The following is a 14,949-nucleotide window of genomic DNA, read 5'->3' on the forward strand; positions in this document are numbered from 1 at the left end:
TTCTAATCAAGCTTCTAAGTACAACGTAATTTTCACATCCTAGCATTACATTTCGGCTGGAATATTAGCGACGGATTAACCCTCATTTCGAACGCGTATTTTCCTCGACATCGAGTGTTTGTACAAATCCATTCCTGTAATACGTCCATGCAGATGGTGCATGGGGAATGCTGAAAGCAAACTTTTCAATTTGCCATTCTATCATTGACAATTTCACGCAAATGGAATATTGACGCGAACCAGGCACCTCGTGGAACGGCCCCTGCAGAACCACATTGGCGTTAAATAAGTGTAACCATCCCCGCATCCTCTGTCACCCCGTACCCCCGGCTCCTACATAATTGCCTGTGAAATCGCTTGATGGGTTTGCCTACGTTGTTTTCCTACTTTCACCCACACTACACCGCACCAATCTTCGCAACCAGAAAAATCTATAGATGTGTTAATCGAGAAACATATTCTCTTTTCTTTTAAGTCGATAAGAATTGGCCAAAACCGGATAAGGATTCTCTTGCATTATCTTATAATTACTAAAAAAATACAATGAGCAAAAGGGATGCTGTAAAAATTGAGGAACTGTCGAGGTACTTGGAGCGAAACTTGTTATCCGATAGATAATTAATAGTCGACGACCACAAATAGCGAGGTTGACTATTGCGGAACCGCAATCGCTATTGCGAATCTGCATTACTCGAGCGGTCCCCAGCAGCCTCTGCACCCTTAGACTGTAGGCCAGTCAACCATTTCGCGGTCCAACGCTCGCCCGAAATGACATCGTGATTGTTGTCTAACAATCCCCTAGTGCTTTCGACCCCATCGTTGATGTATGTACCAATGCGTTTAGGGACCAACTCATCCGTGCGCGGAGTAACAAGGGGTAATGAAAAAGGACAAGAATCACTTTACACATTCAATATAAGTCGGTGAAATCTATAACACGCCAATTGTTGTCCATATGCAAATTTTATCAGCAGATAGAACCTTGATATTATACCTATGTTTGAATAACAGACGGTAAAATGAACTAAATATTTAGCGACTTCCGGTCGCGAGAGACACGGTATAATAATATAGGAGATGAGAACGGCACTGAGCGAAGAAGGGAATGGAAGAGAGTCAAGGGGAGTGGGAAAAGGCGGCGACTCGGTGATGGCGGAGGACGATTTGAGAAGAAGATAAAACAGTTGTGGTTGTGTCGTTTGCTCCTCTTATCAGCGGGGACACTTTGCCCTATTCCACACCCCTCACCATTCCCCTCAGTCCCAACCGACGCTTCGAGTTTTCTCGCGGTTTCTGCCCAGCTATGACTGTATCTACGTATGTAAAATACACACTTATGTATATACCAGCTGCGTATTGCATGGAATACGTACTAATCACGGATGGTTGACCCCACTACGCGGCGAGACGGGACCCCGAAAATACCATGTTCGTAGGTAAAGAACGAAGGTCTTTTGGAAACACCACGTGCCCTCTATTTACCTCCCGATCGGTGGAAGTTCGCGCCATCGTGACGTTAATACATGGTCGATCAGATTGATCATTGCATCTCGAGCGGATGTCAGAGTGGATGAGTAGATCACCTATATTCGCCGCTGTACTGTGTTTGCATCTATATGTCTGGGACAGCGCGTACGCAGTCCCAACTACCAAAAATAATACGCCCGAGATATCCACATTAGGGATATTCGCAAGGTTCAGCTCGACCGTAGTGCAATGGAAGAGCCTCGTCTTGGAGGAACCGCCTTGTTGATCACGGTGTCCTCTGCGCCAGGTAAGTATGCTTTGGCACGTTTCAGCAGGCTACTTCAACAAATCGCGGTCAGTTTTACTTGTGAGAAAGACCCCGGAGGTCGCTGTCACGTACGCCACCTAGTGCCTAGCGCGTTAACGGTTTCCAAAAGCCTGCGTCAATACTGGCGGATATATACAGGATGAGAAGTAGGCTGCAGTCGGTGCAGGCGCCAGTAAAAAGAACTGGATGTTGCATATTTTTAGGCGTAGACGTGAGTATTTTCTTACCCAACGTTTCGTGAAACACTGTGGTAACTCATTGAGTTGATATACCTACATCACGGTCAACTTTGACCATAAAAATTAAGTAAAGAACTCGATTATTCAAAAACGTGGGTCTATTCTTAAGAACGTACCAAAGGTATAGTCCAGTCAAAGAGCTGTTGAGACAGAAATATGATATGACGAACGTTTGAAAATACATCTAAAGTCAATCGAGTTGAATTTAGTTGAAACAATACTCCCGTAAATTAAACCCACAATAGAACAATTATTGACTTTGAAGAGATCTAATTATTAAATCATTTCTACAATGAAAACATTTCATTGTCCAAGCGGTTTTAATCCACTAGTGCTAATTTTGTTCGTAAATTAATTCCCCAAACCAACAGCCACATTTTCTATTTGGCTTCTCAGTTGGCAAAAAGAGCCATGGTTAGTCAAATCATTATAAATCATGAATAGTAACCCAATCCCTAAATACTCCACTGTCATCCAAAATCTAATTGTGTAGATTTGTAGAGACGTCATTTGCAAACAGTCCTACAATGTCGTTACAGTCGATCAAAAAATTTTCTTTTTTACTCTACAAAACATTCAATGGTGAGATTCGTTTAAAGTTATCCAATAATTGTACTATTGTAGCAGGAATTTATGTCTCTCGGTTTTTTAAATGTCTTATTTTTTTTCTTTTCGGGAATATTGCTTCAACTAGATTAAATTCGATTAACTTAAGTTGCACTTTCAAACTTCCCTGATATCATATTACTATCTTGGCAGCTCTTTGACTAGACTGTATGTTTGGTACATCCTTAATTTCAAATTGCTTCAGTGACACATACGAATACTTATAAGAGACTATTATGCATATAAATTCATGATGCATTATTGTTCGTTAGTTCGAAAGAAAAAATTTGAATAAAAAATTTACAGAGTGATCAGGGTGCAATGCACGATTGCAATAAAAGGTGTGACAAATGAACTGATCGTTTATCAGGGTACAAACTTAATTGAACGTGAAGAAAGTATCTATTCTTGCTGCCATGGCTTATAGCAAACGAATTGAGTTGTTGAGAAATATACGTGCCGCAGAAAAAGAGCAAGTAAATTTTGTATTTCATGTAATGTGTCGGGGTAAAAAATAGAAGGGGTTTCTTTCGGGTAATGAGGGAACGGCTGAATGTAGGTTCGGTGGAAGCAGGGAGGTAATAACCATATTTAAAGCTCTTTGTTTCAGGTCCATTTCGCGTAAGCTTTTGGAATACATTTTAGGAGCGATTTCATAATCGCCTTAGCTCCTTATCTTGTAGCGTCCGGAGTCTGGCACAATCGCAGTTACAAGAGAGGCGCGCACTGGTGTAAGTAAAGGTATAAGGAGGGCGTAGGTAAGTATTCCAAGTGATAAAAATTGTGCAGCCCGGGTGAAAATTACCGTCTAACAATTTGTTGAAACGGCCGCGTTATATAAAATGGTGGAGTGATACGGCATAACAAACACTTGCAAAACGCGAGGACGAATCCTACAGGCTAACCGAGTTACGCGAGGTTGAAGGACATTAGTTAACGAAAATTGTGCTAGTTGTCGCATTTTTATACACCTGATGATTACAGTTTCTTACCAAGTTAATACGATTACCTTCGAAGGAGCCAAGTTTACGAAGAATCTCTGAGCTCTGGCTTAAAGGGCGGGAAGAAGGCGAAGGGGCAAGAGGTAGGAGAAATCTTGACAAGGAATGCAAGGAAAAGATCGACAATGCCTCGTGATTTCTTACTGGCCTGAATACCGCCTAATTCTTTCGAATAATCGCATATTTTAAGAACTCTCGCCAATGATAAATCAAATTACATTTACTTTTATGCCAACCGTTCATTCATTTGCATCGTCGAAGAAAAGTTCGTTGCCAAACTCTTACTTAATGGAGTGTTGTTAGCTAAATTTTGAATCTTTCACGCCTTCGTCGTCAACTCGTATGTTGTGTACGATAAAAACGATAAAAAGTTAAAGAAACACAAATTGACATTGCCGCGTCTCTGCATCACTAACCATTGTACATGTACTGGTGATGTAAAGTATATTCGCATTTGCATCCACATTCGCAAAAATCGGGCGAATATTTTTCGAATGTAATTGTCACAAATAATTAATATTTTGCTTAGAAAAATTATGAAAACAATATGAGATAAGACAAAACACATTAGTTACAAAATAAACTTTTATTATGAAAGTTTCTCTTCACGTTTGAATCGCACTCTAACTTCAAAATTATTTTGTTTATGTTATCAATTTGTCATTAAATAATCAAACAAAGAATCGGCTTAGTTCGGATCAGCTCGGCGATTTCCGGAACAAGATACAAACGACGCTAAATGTGTGGGTGCGACTTGCATAGTGTACCAATGTAGTATCAGTTAATCAATTGTCAACTTTTAGCCATAGAGAAATTGCACCAAATTTAGAATCTATATTCACATTCGCATTAGCGAATATCAATGACAAAATTCGCATCCGCGTTCGCATTCGCGAATACTCAAAAATTTACATTCGTTACATCATTGATATACATTATACTGTATAACAAATGTAAATGTAATTTTTCGTAATATACTTTATTATCGGTTAAAAAGAGTTTTTTTTTTTTTTTTTTGCGCCTGACTAAACATATTACAAGTGCCGACTGAGATACATCAAATCCTTAAACGATGATGCACATATCCGAAAGTTCTGAGACAAAAATCTTGTTTGAAAGTTAAATTAAATCGTACCGAATTCCGCATAAGGCAGAGAATATTGTAGTTTATCTGTCAGGACATTAGCGTCGTGAAATATGTGCGCGTTACCAAAGTATAGAACTTGAAATCAAGATCCAGGTGAAGTTGAGCGCTCTGAAGTTGCGCGCGCTAGCATCCTTCCTGTTAAGTCGTCCGTGAAAATACTAATTATTATACTGATTATTATTAATACGAAAACTTTACTCCGCGCTGAGTCGCAGGCGAGAAGGCGGAGAAGCAGGAAAGCGAACGGGCTGGAATGAGTGAGTGTGTTTCAGACTGTTGGCGTACCGACAACTTAACCGGAATGGGGTAGCGGGCAGGGGGAGGGAAGGAGGGGGCGAAACACCGGCTCTACACAGCCCTTGGATTATGCTTAGTTGTAATTAAAGCTTCATTATGACCTAGCCAATTAAGATACGCAGCCGCGATTCAAAAATACCTTATCCACCACTTCTGTATATCCCGTAGTTCCTAATATACATGTAAAGTTGGAATTATCACAAAAATCAGATGCGATCGCAGATCATGATTTACAGAATCGACGAAAAATAAAACTCATGTCGCTGCAGAAGCGTTGAGCAGACGCAAAGTTTCACAAGAAATCAATTATCAATTTCGATACATCGTTATGCACAAAATATTTATTGAGTCATTATAATAAGTAATTATCCAATGAATTTGAATGTGTACAGTTCATTTTCATCAAGCTAGCGTAGCTCTTTGACTGTTCTTCAAAATATCCTCGGATAAGTCTTCGGCCCTGGAGAATTTTGCATAGCTGAAAAGTGAGAGAATAAAGAAGATATTGAAATAAAACAACGAAAGACTCGGAAGAAAGAAAGAAGCGCATATCGCAACCTTCCTTGTAAAACTATTGCACGTCTTCAAAATTAGACGCAACTTACATTCTGTCATACTTAGCCCTCTCGCTCCCATTCAATGACGGTCTCGTTGATGCCAATGCATCGATCAAATGTCTCTGAGTCACACCGACAGTACCCAATGAACCGGAAATCTCCCTTCCGTGCTGAGAAATTCCCAAAATCAAAACGTCATTACAAAACACATATGAGATTGAAATACTTCTCCATATACTCTTGGAAAGCGCACGGCCTAACCTATAGAATTGCAGCACTTGAAGCCGAGTAGCCAGATAGAAAACAAATAGTGCAGGAGGCCCCTAAAGTGTGACAAAGAACAAGGAATCCGTAAAGTTTATAAACGCCGCCCGATTAGTATGCGGGCCAAATACTATTCTCGTCACTCCACTCGACGCATGAACGAGTCCGGCAATGCGCTTTCCCAAGTTGTATGGTTCTTCCAAATGTGAACCACGTTTATCCTCCTACCCCCACCTGTGATTGGCCAACGTATACTCGGTATACTCGCGTGTACGCGAGAATGCCGTAGATGCCATGAGTCGATCCTACCAGTTTTACTTCCGACTGAAATATATTTCTGTGTTGTTTCATATGTCTGGGACAGCGCGTACGCAGTCCCAACTACCAAAAATAATACGCCCGAGATATCCACATTAGGGATATTCGCAAGGTTCAGCTCGACCGTAGTGCAATGGAGGAGCCTCGTCTTGGAGGAACCGCCTTTTTGATCACGGTATCCTCTGCGCCAGGTAAGTATGCTTTTCTTCAGCAAGAGCGAGTACTTGAATGCATTCGGTCAAATTTTAACTGCGAGAAAGGCGGCAAAAGCGCATGCAGCGGTGGAGGGTATGCGACTCCTAGCAGCAAGAGGAGGAAGTATCGGGGATGTGTAGTCATGCGCTCCAAGTCTGTTATCCGCATGCGCATAAACTTTTAAACAATTACACACCACGAAAGCACAAGCGTATAAATGAGATTTGAATACGCATGAGCCGGAAAAGAAACGGTAAAAGCATTCAGACGATGAAAATCACATTGAAAATAGATTTTCATTTTTATAGAAAGAAAGTGATATAAACAATAAACATAGCAAACATTACAGGGAATAAATGAGATTTAAAGCGAAAAACGATCACATGCAATCAGATTCAAATTTTCTTTTCATAAACGTACGCAGAATAAATTCATGATTTTTCTTTTGCGAATGAATTTATTCGGTGAATGAAGTATTATATTCACTTTGATGAATAAATTATCCCAGAACAAGCAGATCACAGTGAAATTGCTTAGTTATATGTATAGATATAGGTATACGTGCACGACAGTCCCGCGTTTCTCTATGTGTTATGAGATATTCCACGATTACGACTCCAATTTGCACCATACCGGGAGAATATCGCAAGACGGAAGGGGCGCTCAGAGCGTAAACGCGAAATCAGATAGTTCACAGCACATAGCAGATCGTTGGAAGGCAATGATTAGAAACTATGTTAATTAGACATGCTTCGCTAATGTCACCATCTTATTCGCATTAGTCCCGGCTTAGGTTTAATTCGCTTCGATGATGTCTTGTTACACTAGTCTTGTATTCGACACTATTTTGATCTAGAACGTGGAAAGTGCATGAGCACATTTTTAACGGCAAAAATGGCACCCGGATTTCTTTTCAATAAACGATTCAAGTCCACTCAAATACTTTGTTCAACTTAATAGTTGAAGTTTTGCTATACAGAAACATCGATACGCTATAAGTATAGTCATTTTCAGTACCGCGTATTATGGCGGTAACTTAAAATTATCGTAACGATTCGTTTTCAAAGGTAATTGAAGCCAAATGGCCGGCAATCGAAAGAGATACACACGTGTGCAAAATGGTATTTCTCTCCCCAAAATATATCTTCAATAACGTTAATTTTTCGAAAAAATGGTAGCGCTCGAAAAGCTGCTCACTCAAATATAACTTGGCAGTTTTATTTAATTATTAGATGCTCAAATTAGCAAAAGACAGAGAAACCGAATGAGTATCATTAACCATCAACAATACAGAGAGGTTTCCAAAATTGAACAAATTCCAATTCTTGTCTGTCCTGAAAATTTCATTTTTGCATTTCTTTTAGTCTGGTAAAATTATCATGGCAAATATCAAAGAAAACGATCACAAAACAGTCTATTGAAATTATCACATTTTTTTTTTTACCTAAAAACTTTAAATCTCAACAGAAATGGCATTCCAATAAAATCTTGGAGTCACATGAACCGCTCTGTACCTTTTATGATTGAACATGCAAGTGACCGTTTAAATGGCTAAGAAAATACATACACATCTGTTGATATTTCGTAGGGGTTAAAAATAGCAAAGAGTGAAGAGCGATAACACAAAAGTCCACATGATCGCCACAAAAGCATCAACTGATATATACTTCTCGCAAAAATTAAGGGAACAACAAAATTTTCGAAATTTTTTGGTGATTTTCAACAGGCTTTATTTCAGTGAAAAATGGTCGTACAAGAAAAAAAAAACAAAGCTTTTGAAGCTTGAAGACTCTAGCTTTTGAATTTTTTGGTTAAAAATTTTTCGAAGCACTATTAGCCATGCAATCCTTGGATAAAGCACGAAGAAAAAATTTTCAAAATTTTTTACATTTTTTTTTTCGCTGTACGGGCATGGGAAAATTTTTTCGAGCTAAACCAATGCATAGGTCGCATAGCCTGTTTATTCAGCTTCAAGATGCTTTTTTTTAAACCTCGATACGACCATTTGTCTTCGAGATATCGAATTTTGAATGCCAAAGGATCCTTTTTCACTCAACTGCCGATATCTCTGGAACTACTGGTCGCACAGCGAGCCAAAGGGCAGTTTCTTTTTCTGCAGAAAATTTCCTACAAAAACCTGTCATGGTTGATGTCAAAAAAATTTTTTTCTACCGGTAGCGTTAACGTGAAAAAAGAGCAAAAAAATGCCATTTTGCCTTTTTTTGGATAATCGACTGTATCTTCGTCAATATTGGGCGGAAAGCTTAGTTTAGAAGAAAATTTTACAGCCTAATGTACCCCAAAGGTCCCTCTTAATCGGTAGATCGATCGGTTCAGCGGTTTTCCTGGACCGATTGATTGAAATTTTGAAAAAATTAAGAGAACAAGGTCCCTTAAGAAACAAAAACCTTGTTCCCTTGATTTTTTCAAAATTTCAATCAATCGGTCCAGGAAAACCGCTGAACCAATCGATCTACCGATTAAGGGGGACCTTTGGGGTACATTAGGCTGTAAAATTTTCTTCTAACCTAAGCTTTCCCCCCAATATTGACGAAGATACAGTCGATTATCCAAAAATTCCTTAAGAAACAAAAACCTTGTTCCCTTAATTTTTTAAAAGTTTCAATCAATCGGTCCAGGAAAACCGCTAAACCGATCGATCTACCGATTTAGGGGGACCTTTGGGGTACAATAGGCTGTAAAATTTTCTTCGAACCTAAGCTTTTCCCCCAATATTGACGAAGATACAGTCGATTATCCAAAAAAAGGCAAAATGGCATTTTTTTGCTCTTTTTTCACGTTAATGCTACCGGTGGAAAAAAAATTTTTTTTGACATCAACCATGACAGATTTTTGTAGGAAATTTTCTGCAGAAAAAGAAACTGCCCTTTGGCTCGCTGTGCGACCAGTAGTTCCAGAGATATCGGCAGTTGAGTGAAAAAGGATCTTTTGGCATTCAAAATTCGATATCTCGAAGACTAATGGTCGTATCGAGGTTTAAAAAAAAGCATCTTGAAGCTGAATAAACAGGCTATGCGACCTATGCATTGGTTTAGCTCGAAAAAATTTTTCCATGCCCGTACAGCGAAAAAAAAAATGTAAAAAATTTTGAAAATTTTTTCTTCGTGCTTTATCCAAGGATTGCATGGCTAATAGTGCTTCGAAAAATTTTTAACCAAAAAATTCAAAAACTAGAGTCTTCAAGCTTTGAAAGCTTTGTTTTTTTATTTCTTGTACGACCATTTTTCACTGAAATACAGCCTGTTGAAAATCACCAAAAAATTTCGAAAATTTTGTTGTTCCCTTAATTTTTGCGAGAAGTGTATGTTGAATTATAGTTATAATAACTTACCGATTTTACAGCAGCCAAATCCTCCTCTAAAACGGTAATTCTTGCTTGAGAAAGAATAGAATTCAAATCAGCTCCTGTAAAGCCCATTGTTTCAGCTGCCAGGGTATCCAAGTCCAAGGATCTCACATCAAGTTTTTGCGATTCGCACAGAGCTGTTAGTATTTCTTTTCTCTCCGTCTGAAACATGTTAAAGAAGCGAGTTAGATAAATTTTGTAGGTAGCGATGTACATACGAGTAAAACGCGATACGTGGCGTATTTATTTCATCAATAAGCATGCCCATTGATTCGCTTTTTCGTCAATTAATATTTGAATACGAATTAGTACCCTATCTGGTAACGGGCAAAGCAAAGATTTGTCTAAACGCCCTGGACGCAGAAGCGCTGGATCTAGTAAATCGGGTCGTGAGGTGGCGGCGACCACGGCAACTCCTTGCCTACCTTCAACACCGTCTAATTGAGCCAAAAACTGATTCACGACACGATCAGTGACCCCCGTGCTGTCATGGCCCCGTCTGCGTAAGGAAAAAAATAATAATTTGATTATTGCCAATGATCAAGAGAATAATATTATTCACTCGTTTTCCCGGATGAACACAGAACTTCTTAATACTGCTTCATACCTTGGCGCAAGGCTGTCGAATTCGTCAAAGAATAATACACAAGGTTTGGCGCTGTTTGCTCTGTAGAAAAGAATAAAGGTGGATAAAATGTGGCAAGATCATTTCTTGATCACAAGAAAATTACCAACTTTTCAAATACATTTCGCACAGCCTCCTCGCTAGCTCCAATATATTTCGAAAGCAGCTCTGGACCCTGAGTGGAATATAAACATTCTAGTTACTTTCCACAAAACTAGTATCTTGTCATTTCCTTCGTCTTTAATTCTTATCTGTTACCTTAACGCTAATGAAATTCAATCCACATTCTTTGGCAATTGCACCTGCCAGCATGGTTTTACCAGTTCCTGGTGCTCCGTAGAGCAATACCCCACCTTGCTGTCTTATTGGCGCATTTTTGAAAAGTTCTGGGTACTTCAAGGGCCAGTGAAGAAGCTCTATTAACGATTGCTTCACCTCTGCTAATCCACCTATGTCTGACCATGCGTAACCAGGCCCAGAATATAGATCAATGCCTTGCAAGGACATTGGTACAGATTTGTCCAAGCTTCGGGACAGATCTTCGTCGCAGGCTATCAAAGGAGTTGTCAAGCCACTATTGACTATAACAGAAAACGCAATTCTTGCTACTATCCTTTTTTGCATCGAAAGAGCTTCGCTTAAAAAATTTCCCATTTTGGGACCCGCACGTCTTTTTACGAAACAATGGTCGAATGATTCCAGAGATACGGGGGAGCAGTTTTTAAATTTTGATATATTCGGTAACACAGTAAAAATATCTGTATACTCCTAAAATAAATCAGTAAAGCCGCACCCTATTTGAGGGGTTTAATTTGGGAATATCATGGTCACTCTTCCAAGCTGGTTTTTTTTTTTTTTTTTGAGGGCTAATTTACTGAACATATAAAAACTTGATGACGCTGCTCCCCCATATCTTCGGAAGCAATCGTATGCTCAGGCTAAAACTTATTTCTGAGTATTAAGAAATCATAAAGTATCATTTGACCCTTGTTGCGGACAAATTCGTGCGGACGCCAAAATGGAAAAAGATGCCCTTATTTGAGGGAGGCTCTTTTAATTAACAATCATCAATAATAATGTATCTATTACTAAAAAATTACCGTGTCGCCTCCAAGCACTAAAGACAGCCTTTTCTACGAATTTGGTCAAGTCTTGTGCTGTCCATCCCTCAGTTTTATTGCCATAATGATTCCAATCGACGTCGTTTGATATTTGCAACTTTGACTTCATAGCTAGCTGGAGAATGTCCATTCGATCCTCCTGGATAAAAAAAAATGTTGAAGAATTCAGTTAGTTACTTAATTACCCGTCAATTTACCAATAGGTATAGAAATTAATATACCTTTTCAAATTCAGGCACTGATAGGATAGTTCTGAAGAGGTGAATACCCCGTGGAGCAGCCAACTTCCTATTTATTTTGTCAATACTTATACAGGTAGCTACAACAGCAACGTAATTTACTGCTTGATACTCAGTTATAAGGTTCAACAGCATGTCAGCAGTTCTATGAGAAACGAAGATTTTATTACAAAACAGAATTAATATTGCGAGAAAAACGGCTGAATTGATTTTGAAAATGATCAGGCAATTCACAATAATACTTATTTTCAGGAGAAATTAGTCGAAGTTCATACATATCTGCGTAGTATAGTATCCATCAATGTGAGTCAGTTACCTGACAGTGTTGATTGCATCCGGAGTATTCTCTTCATCAGCCAGAATTTTTCCTGCTATACTGTCCAAATCATCGATAAATAAAATGGCTGGTTGGTAGTAAACGCACTCCAGAATAGCTGGCAGGAAGATTTTGTGTAATGTTTCCATTTTTTTACCTGTAGAAATAATTTCTTTAATATATAAACAATTACATATGATTGATCAAAATTTAGAGTTAAAAACTGGAATACATGTTTATTCGAAGTTACGATTATCCTACCTTTTAATGATTTGCAATCAATCACGTGCACATAAACAAAATTTGGAACTTCTCTAAAAGCCTCTTTCAAAATCTGGCCTACAGTTGTCTTTCCACTACCAACTTTTCCGCATATTAGAATATTTTCTCTGTCATATCCGAAATCTGAAGCTCGATCTAAGCCCAGACTCAGTCCCAAAATAGATTTACATTCTGTTAAAAGAGATCTCAAGCCTCTGAAACAATCATTACCATTATGATTGTTGAATGAAAAAGTTGATTATTTTGTTACAATAATTCACCAATTATAACAAATCAATGGCAACTTACCGCATTGAGATAGTTTGCAAGCATACACTCTCTGGATCCTGTAAGCTTTCCATCTCGTTTTCCACACTAAATACGACATCCTTTACATGTACAGGAGTAGTTTTCAAATCATACAAATCTATCAAAGCGTAGGAAGTTGGGAGTGGGCAGAATTGAACAATGCAAGACTTATCATTCCTCAAACTCAGCACGGATAATGAATTAATAAGCACTTTATCATATATCGATTGTTCTTTGAGGAAATTTTCAAAATCTTCCAAAGAAACTGGATTGTTTTGTGGAAATAATTCTATAGCCGTAACAGGCTGCACTGAGTATTCAATCAATTCTAATGTGACTTTAGCACCCACTTTTAATTTGAGATTATGCCTGAGATTTTCCGACACGTAGACGCTTTTATAAAGCAAATGATTGGCAAAATATTCTCTGTCAATACAGTATGAACACTTTTTCAAAACCTCTTCCAGTACAAATATTTTGGCGACTACTTCTGTTATTAAATTAAGTCCTGCAGTATTGTTAGTTCGCAAATAATTCGTGTTAGTTACTTTAACGAATTGCGTATTCTGCCTCACTTTCTTAACTCGGCAATAAATCTCTCCAGAATGGAAATTCTTTGGTAAAAAACGTTGATTAATAAAAATATTGTACGGCTGTCTCAATAAGGAATCTACAGTGCTCATGGCCTCTGTGTCTTCTATCCTTTTTACAGGTAGGACCCGGAAAGTCTGAATGATATTCTTCTTTGAATATTTTCCCACTATATTCTCAACAGATTCTTCAATATTTGCCTCTTTTTTCTTATCTGTGTCAGAAAACAAATTCGGCACCACATTTTTAAACGTATCCCAAAGACTATCAGATGAATTTTCTTTTTTATCCTCTTTTACTTCCTTTTTCGGAAATGATACTGTTATCTCTGTGAACGGTTGAAGCTTTCCATACCTGTACCTAGGTTCCACAGACTCTGAAGAGAAAAAGTGAGCCTTAAAAGTGAAAAATTACTTTTTTCTTAGTCCTTGTGTAAGAGTTTTTGAAATGAATTGGTATTTCGATAAAGGGAAACTTTGGATCTTAGGAATTATGATCAAGATCCCTGTTGGCGACAGATTGACCATTTTAAACTCACTATCGGCTTGTGGGTAAACATTTGTGTATTATTAAATATACTCACCAACATGTAATTCAACAGACAGGAACTTTGATATCCAAACAACAATTTGCTGGTCCACCGCGACAATGTTGATCTGGTTTAGTAATGACTCTTGTATTTTGTTGCTCTGCAATTCCTGTAAAACCAAATCTATGTAACAGATAACCAAATAAATAAAAAATAAGTTTATACATTCATCATTAAGGTTTAAAATTCTATATAAAATAATGAAAAACTCACCACAATTTCCCAGTCTTCGGAGCTTTTTGGCATGACAGTGACGTTAGATACAGCAGATGGATGAGCTTCAGACGATGCAAGAACATTATCTCCTTCTTGAATGCCCAAGGCTCTTGCAAAGGTTGCACTGAGCCTTAAGGATTGATCTGGACTCGGCTGAGAGTGCCAAGAGAAATAAAAGTCGCGATCATGATGCGTGATCCTGATGGCATTAGGCTGTAATTCAATCAACAATACTCATGTAGATTCATTTGAATAGGCCCGATGTTGGTTCAGGGCTGACATTATTGACTTATGTCGCCATCTATGGAAAATTGAGTTAATGTATTGTGAACGACTGCAGTTAGATACTCGAAGAGGGTAAGAAGACATACGTCCAGTTACATAATGAATGGAATTTACAGTTACAGAAAACAGTAAATGCGCATATTGATAAGATATCAAAACAAAATGGCCGCGTAATAACAATCAGTCAGGTTTGAACAACTATGAATTGGATCATACCTTTGTCGCAAGCTGTCGTTGCCAAGTACCTGGTAAATAAACGAAGCAATTTTGGACGGTGATATATTTAACTGTGAATCGTTCAGCCTGCATTTTTTCCGCACGTATTGATGAAAATAATGACGTCTTTCAACGTCGAATAGCCGCGGCCGTGGTGGACCTTGCTTACAAACAAAATACGATCGTATCGTTGGCACCCGAGACGCAAGGTCACCGCGGCTACTTGTTGCGCGACAAGCAACGCTTGATCATTCGCCGCCGGTAATGCAAATAGTTCTGAAAATAAATAATTACGTAATTCATATGTACGTTGACGGTTTTCTCCACCTCAAAATGAATTAGAAAGATATCGGGTCTTCGTTTTAATTGGTCAACAGACGTACCAAGACGTACTG

The 14,949-nt window shown here is 38.5% G+C and overlaps 1 protein-coding gene and 2 non-coding genes across 4 annotated transcripts; all 3 read right to left on the reverse strand.

The window, feature by feature from the left end:
* Positions 1-1,620: 1,620 nt before the first annotated feature.
* On the reverse strand, positions 1,621-1,782 carry LOC124213486 (U1 spliceosomal RNA). Its single transcript, XR_006881892.1, has one exon. It is a non-coding gene; the product is annotated as a U1 spliceosomal RNA (small nuclear RNA).
* A 3,628-nt stretch (positions 1,783-5,410) lies between these two features.
* Pex1 (peroxin 1) lies at positions 5,411-14,695 on the reverse strand. 2 transcript variants are annotated; one of them, XM_046613379.1, is made up of 15 exons: positions 14,555-14,695; positions 14,051-14,266; positions 13,832-13,946; positions 12,658-13,624; positions 12,349-12,563; positions 12,088-12,244; positions 11,754-11,916; positions 11,512-11,671; positions 10,670-10,992; positions 10,522-10,586; positions 10,394-10,453; positions 10,099-10,285; positions 9,772-9,948; positions 5,691-5,812; positions 5,411-5,563 (listed from the first exon to the last, which is right to left on the reverse strand). In XM_046613379.1, exons 1-15 carry the CDS (start codon positions 14,645-14,647, stop codon positions 5,488-5,490), a joined length of 3,096 nt encoding a protein of 1,031 aa, XP_046469335.1. In that variant the 5' UTR covers positions 14,648-14,695; the 3' UTR covers positions 5,411-5,487. The 2 variants fall into 2 exon arrangements, with proteins under 2 accessions (XP_046469335.1, XP_046469336.1); XM_046613380.2 differs by lacking the exons at positions 14,051-14,266; positions 14,555-14,695 and having other exon boundaries at positions 12,658-13,643.
* On the reverse strand, positions 6,262-6,423 carry LOC124213480 (U1 spliceosomal RNA). The gene has a single exon (XR_006881887.1). It is a non-coding gene; the product is annotated as a U1 spliceosomal RNA (small nuclear RNA).
* Positions 14,696-14,949: the final 254 nt, after the last annotated feature.

The sequence above is a fragment of the Neodiprion pinetum genome, chromosome 2 (assembly GCF_021155775.2).
Source record: "Neodiprion pinetum isolate iyNeoPine1 chromosome 2, iyNeoPine1.2, whole genome shotgun sequence".
Taxonomy (NCBI): domain Eukaryota; kingdom Metazoa; phylum Arthropoda; class Insecta; order Hymenoptera; family Diprionidae; genus Neodiprion; species Neodiprion pinetum.

What these genes read in the sequence shown, in the direction of transcription:
- Pex1 (XM_046613379.1), bottom strand. Translation starts at nt 14,647, where the DNA reads ATGCAGGCTGAACGATTCACAGTTAAATATATCACCGTCCAAAATTGC. An exon ending in CCGAAGACTGGGAAATTGTG is followed by an intron (nt 13,947 to 14,050) that starts GTGAGTTTTTCA and finishes TTGGTTTTACAG; the next exon opens with GAATTGCAGAGCAACAAAAT. An exon ending in AGGGCTAAGTATGACAGAAT is followed by an intron (nt 5,564 to 5,690) that starts GTAAGTTGCGTC and finishes CTCACTTTTCAG; the next exon opens with CTATGCAAAATTCTCCAGGG.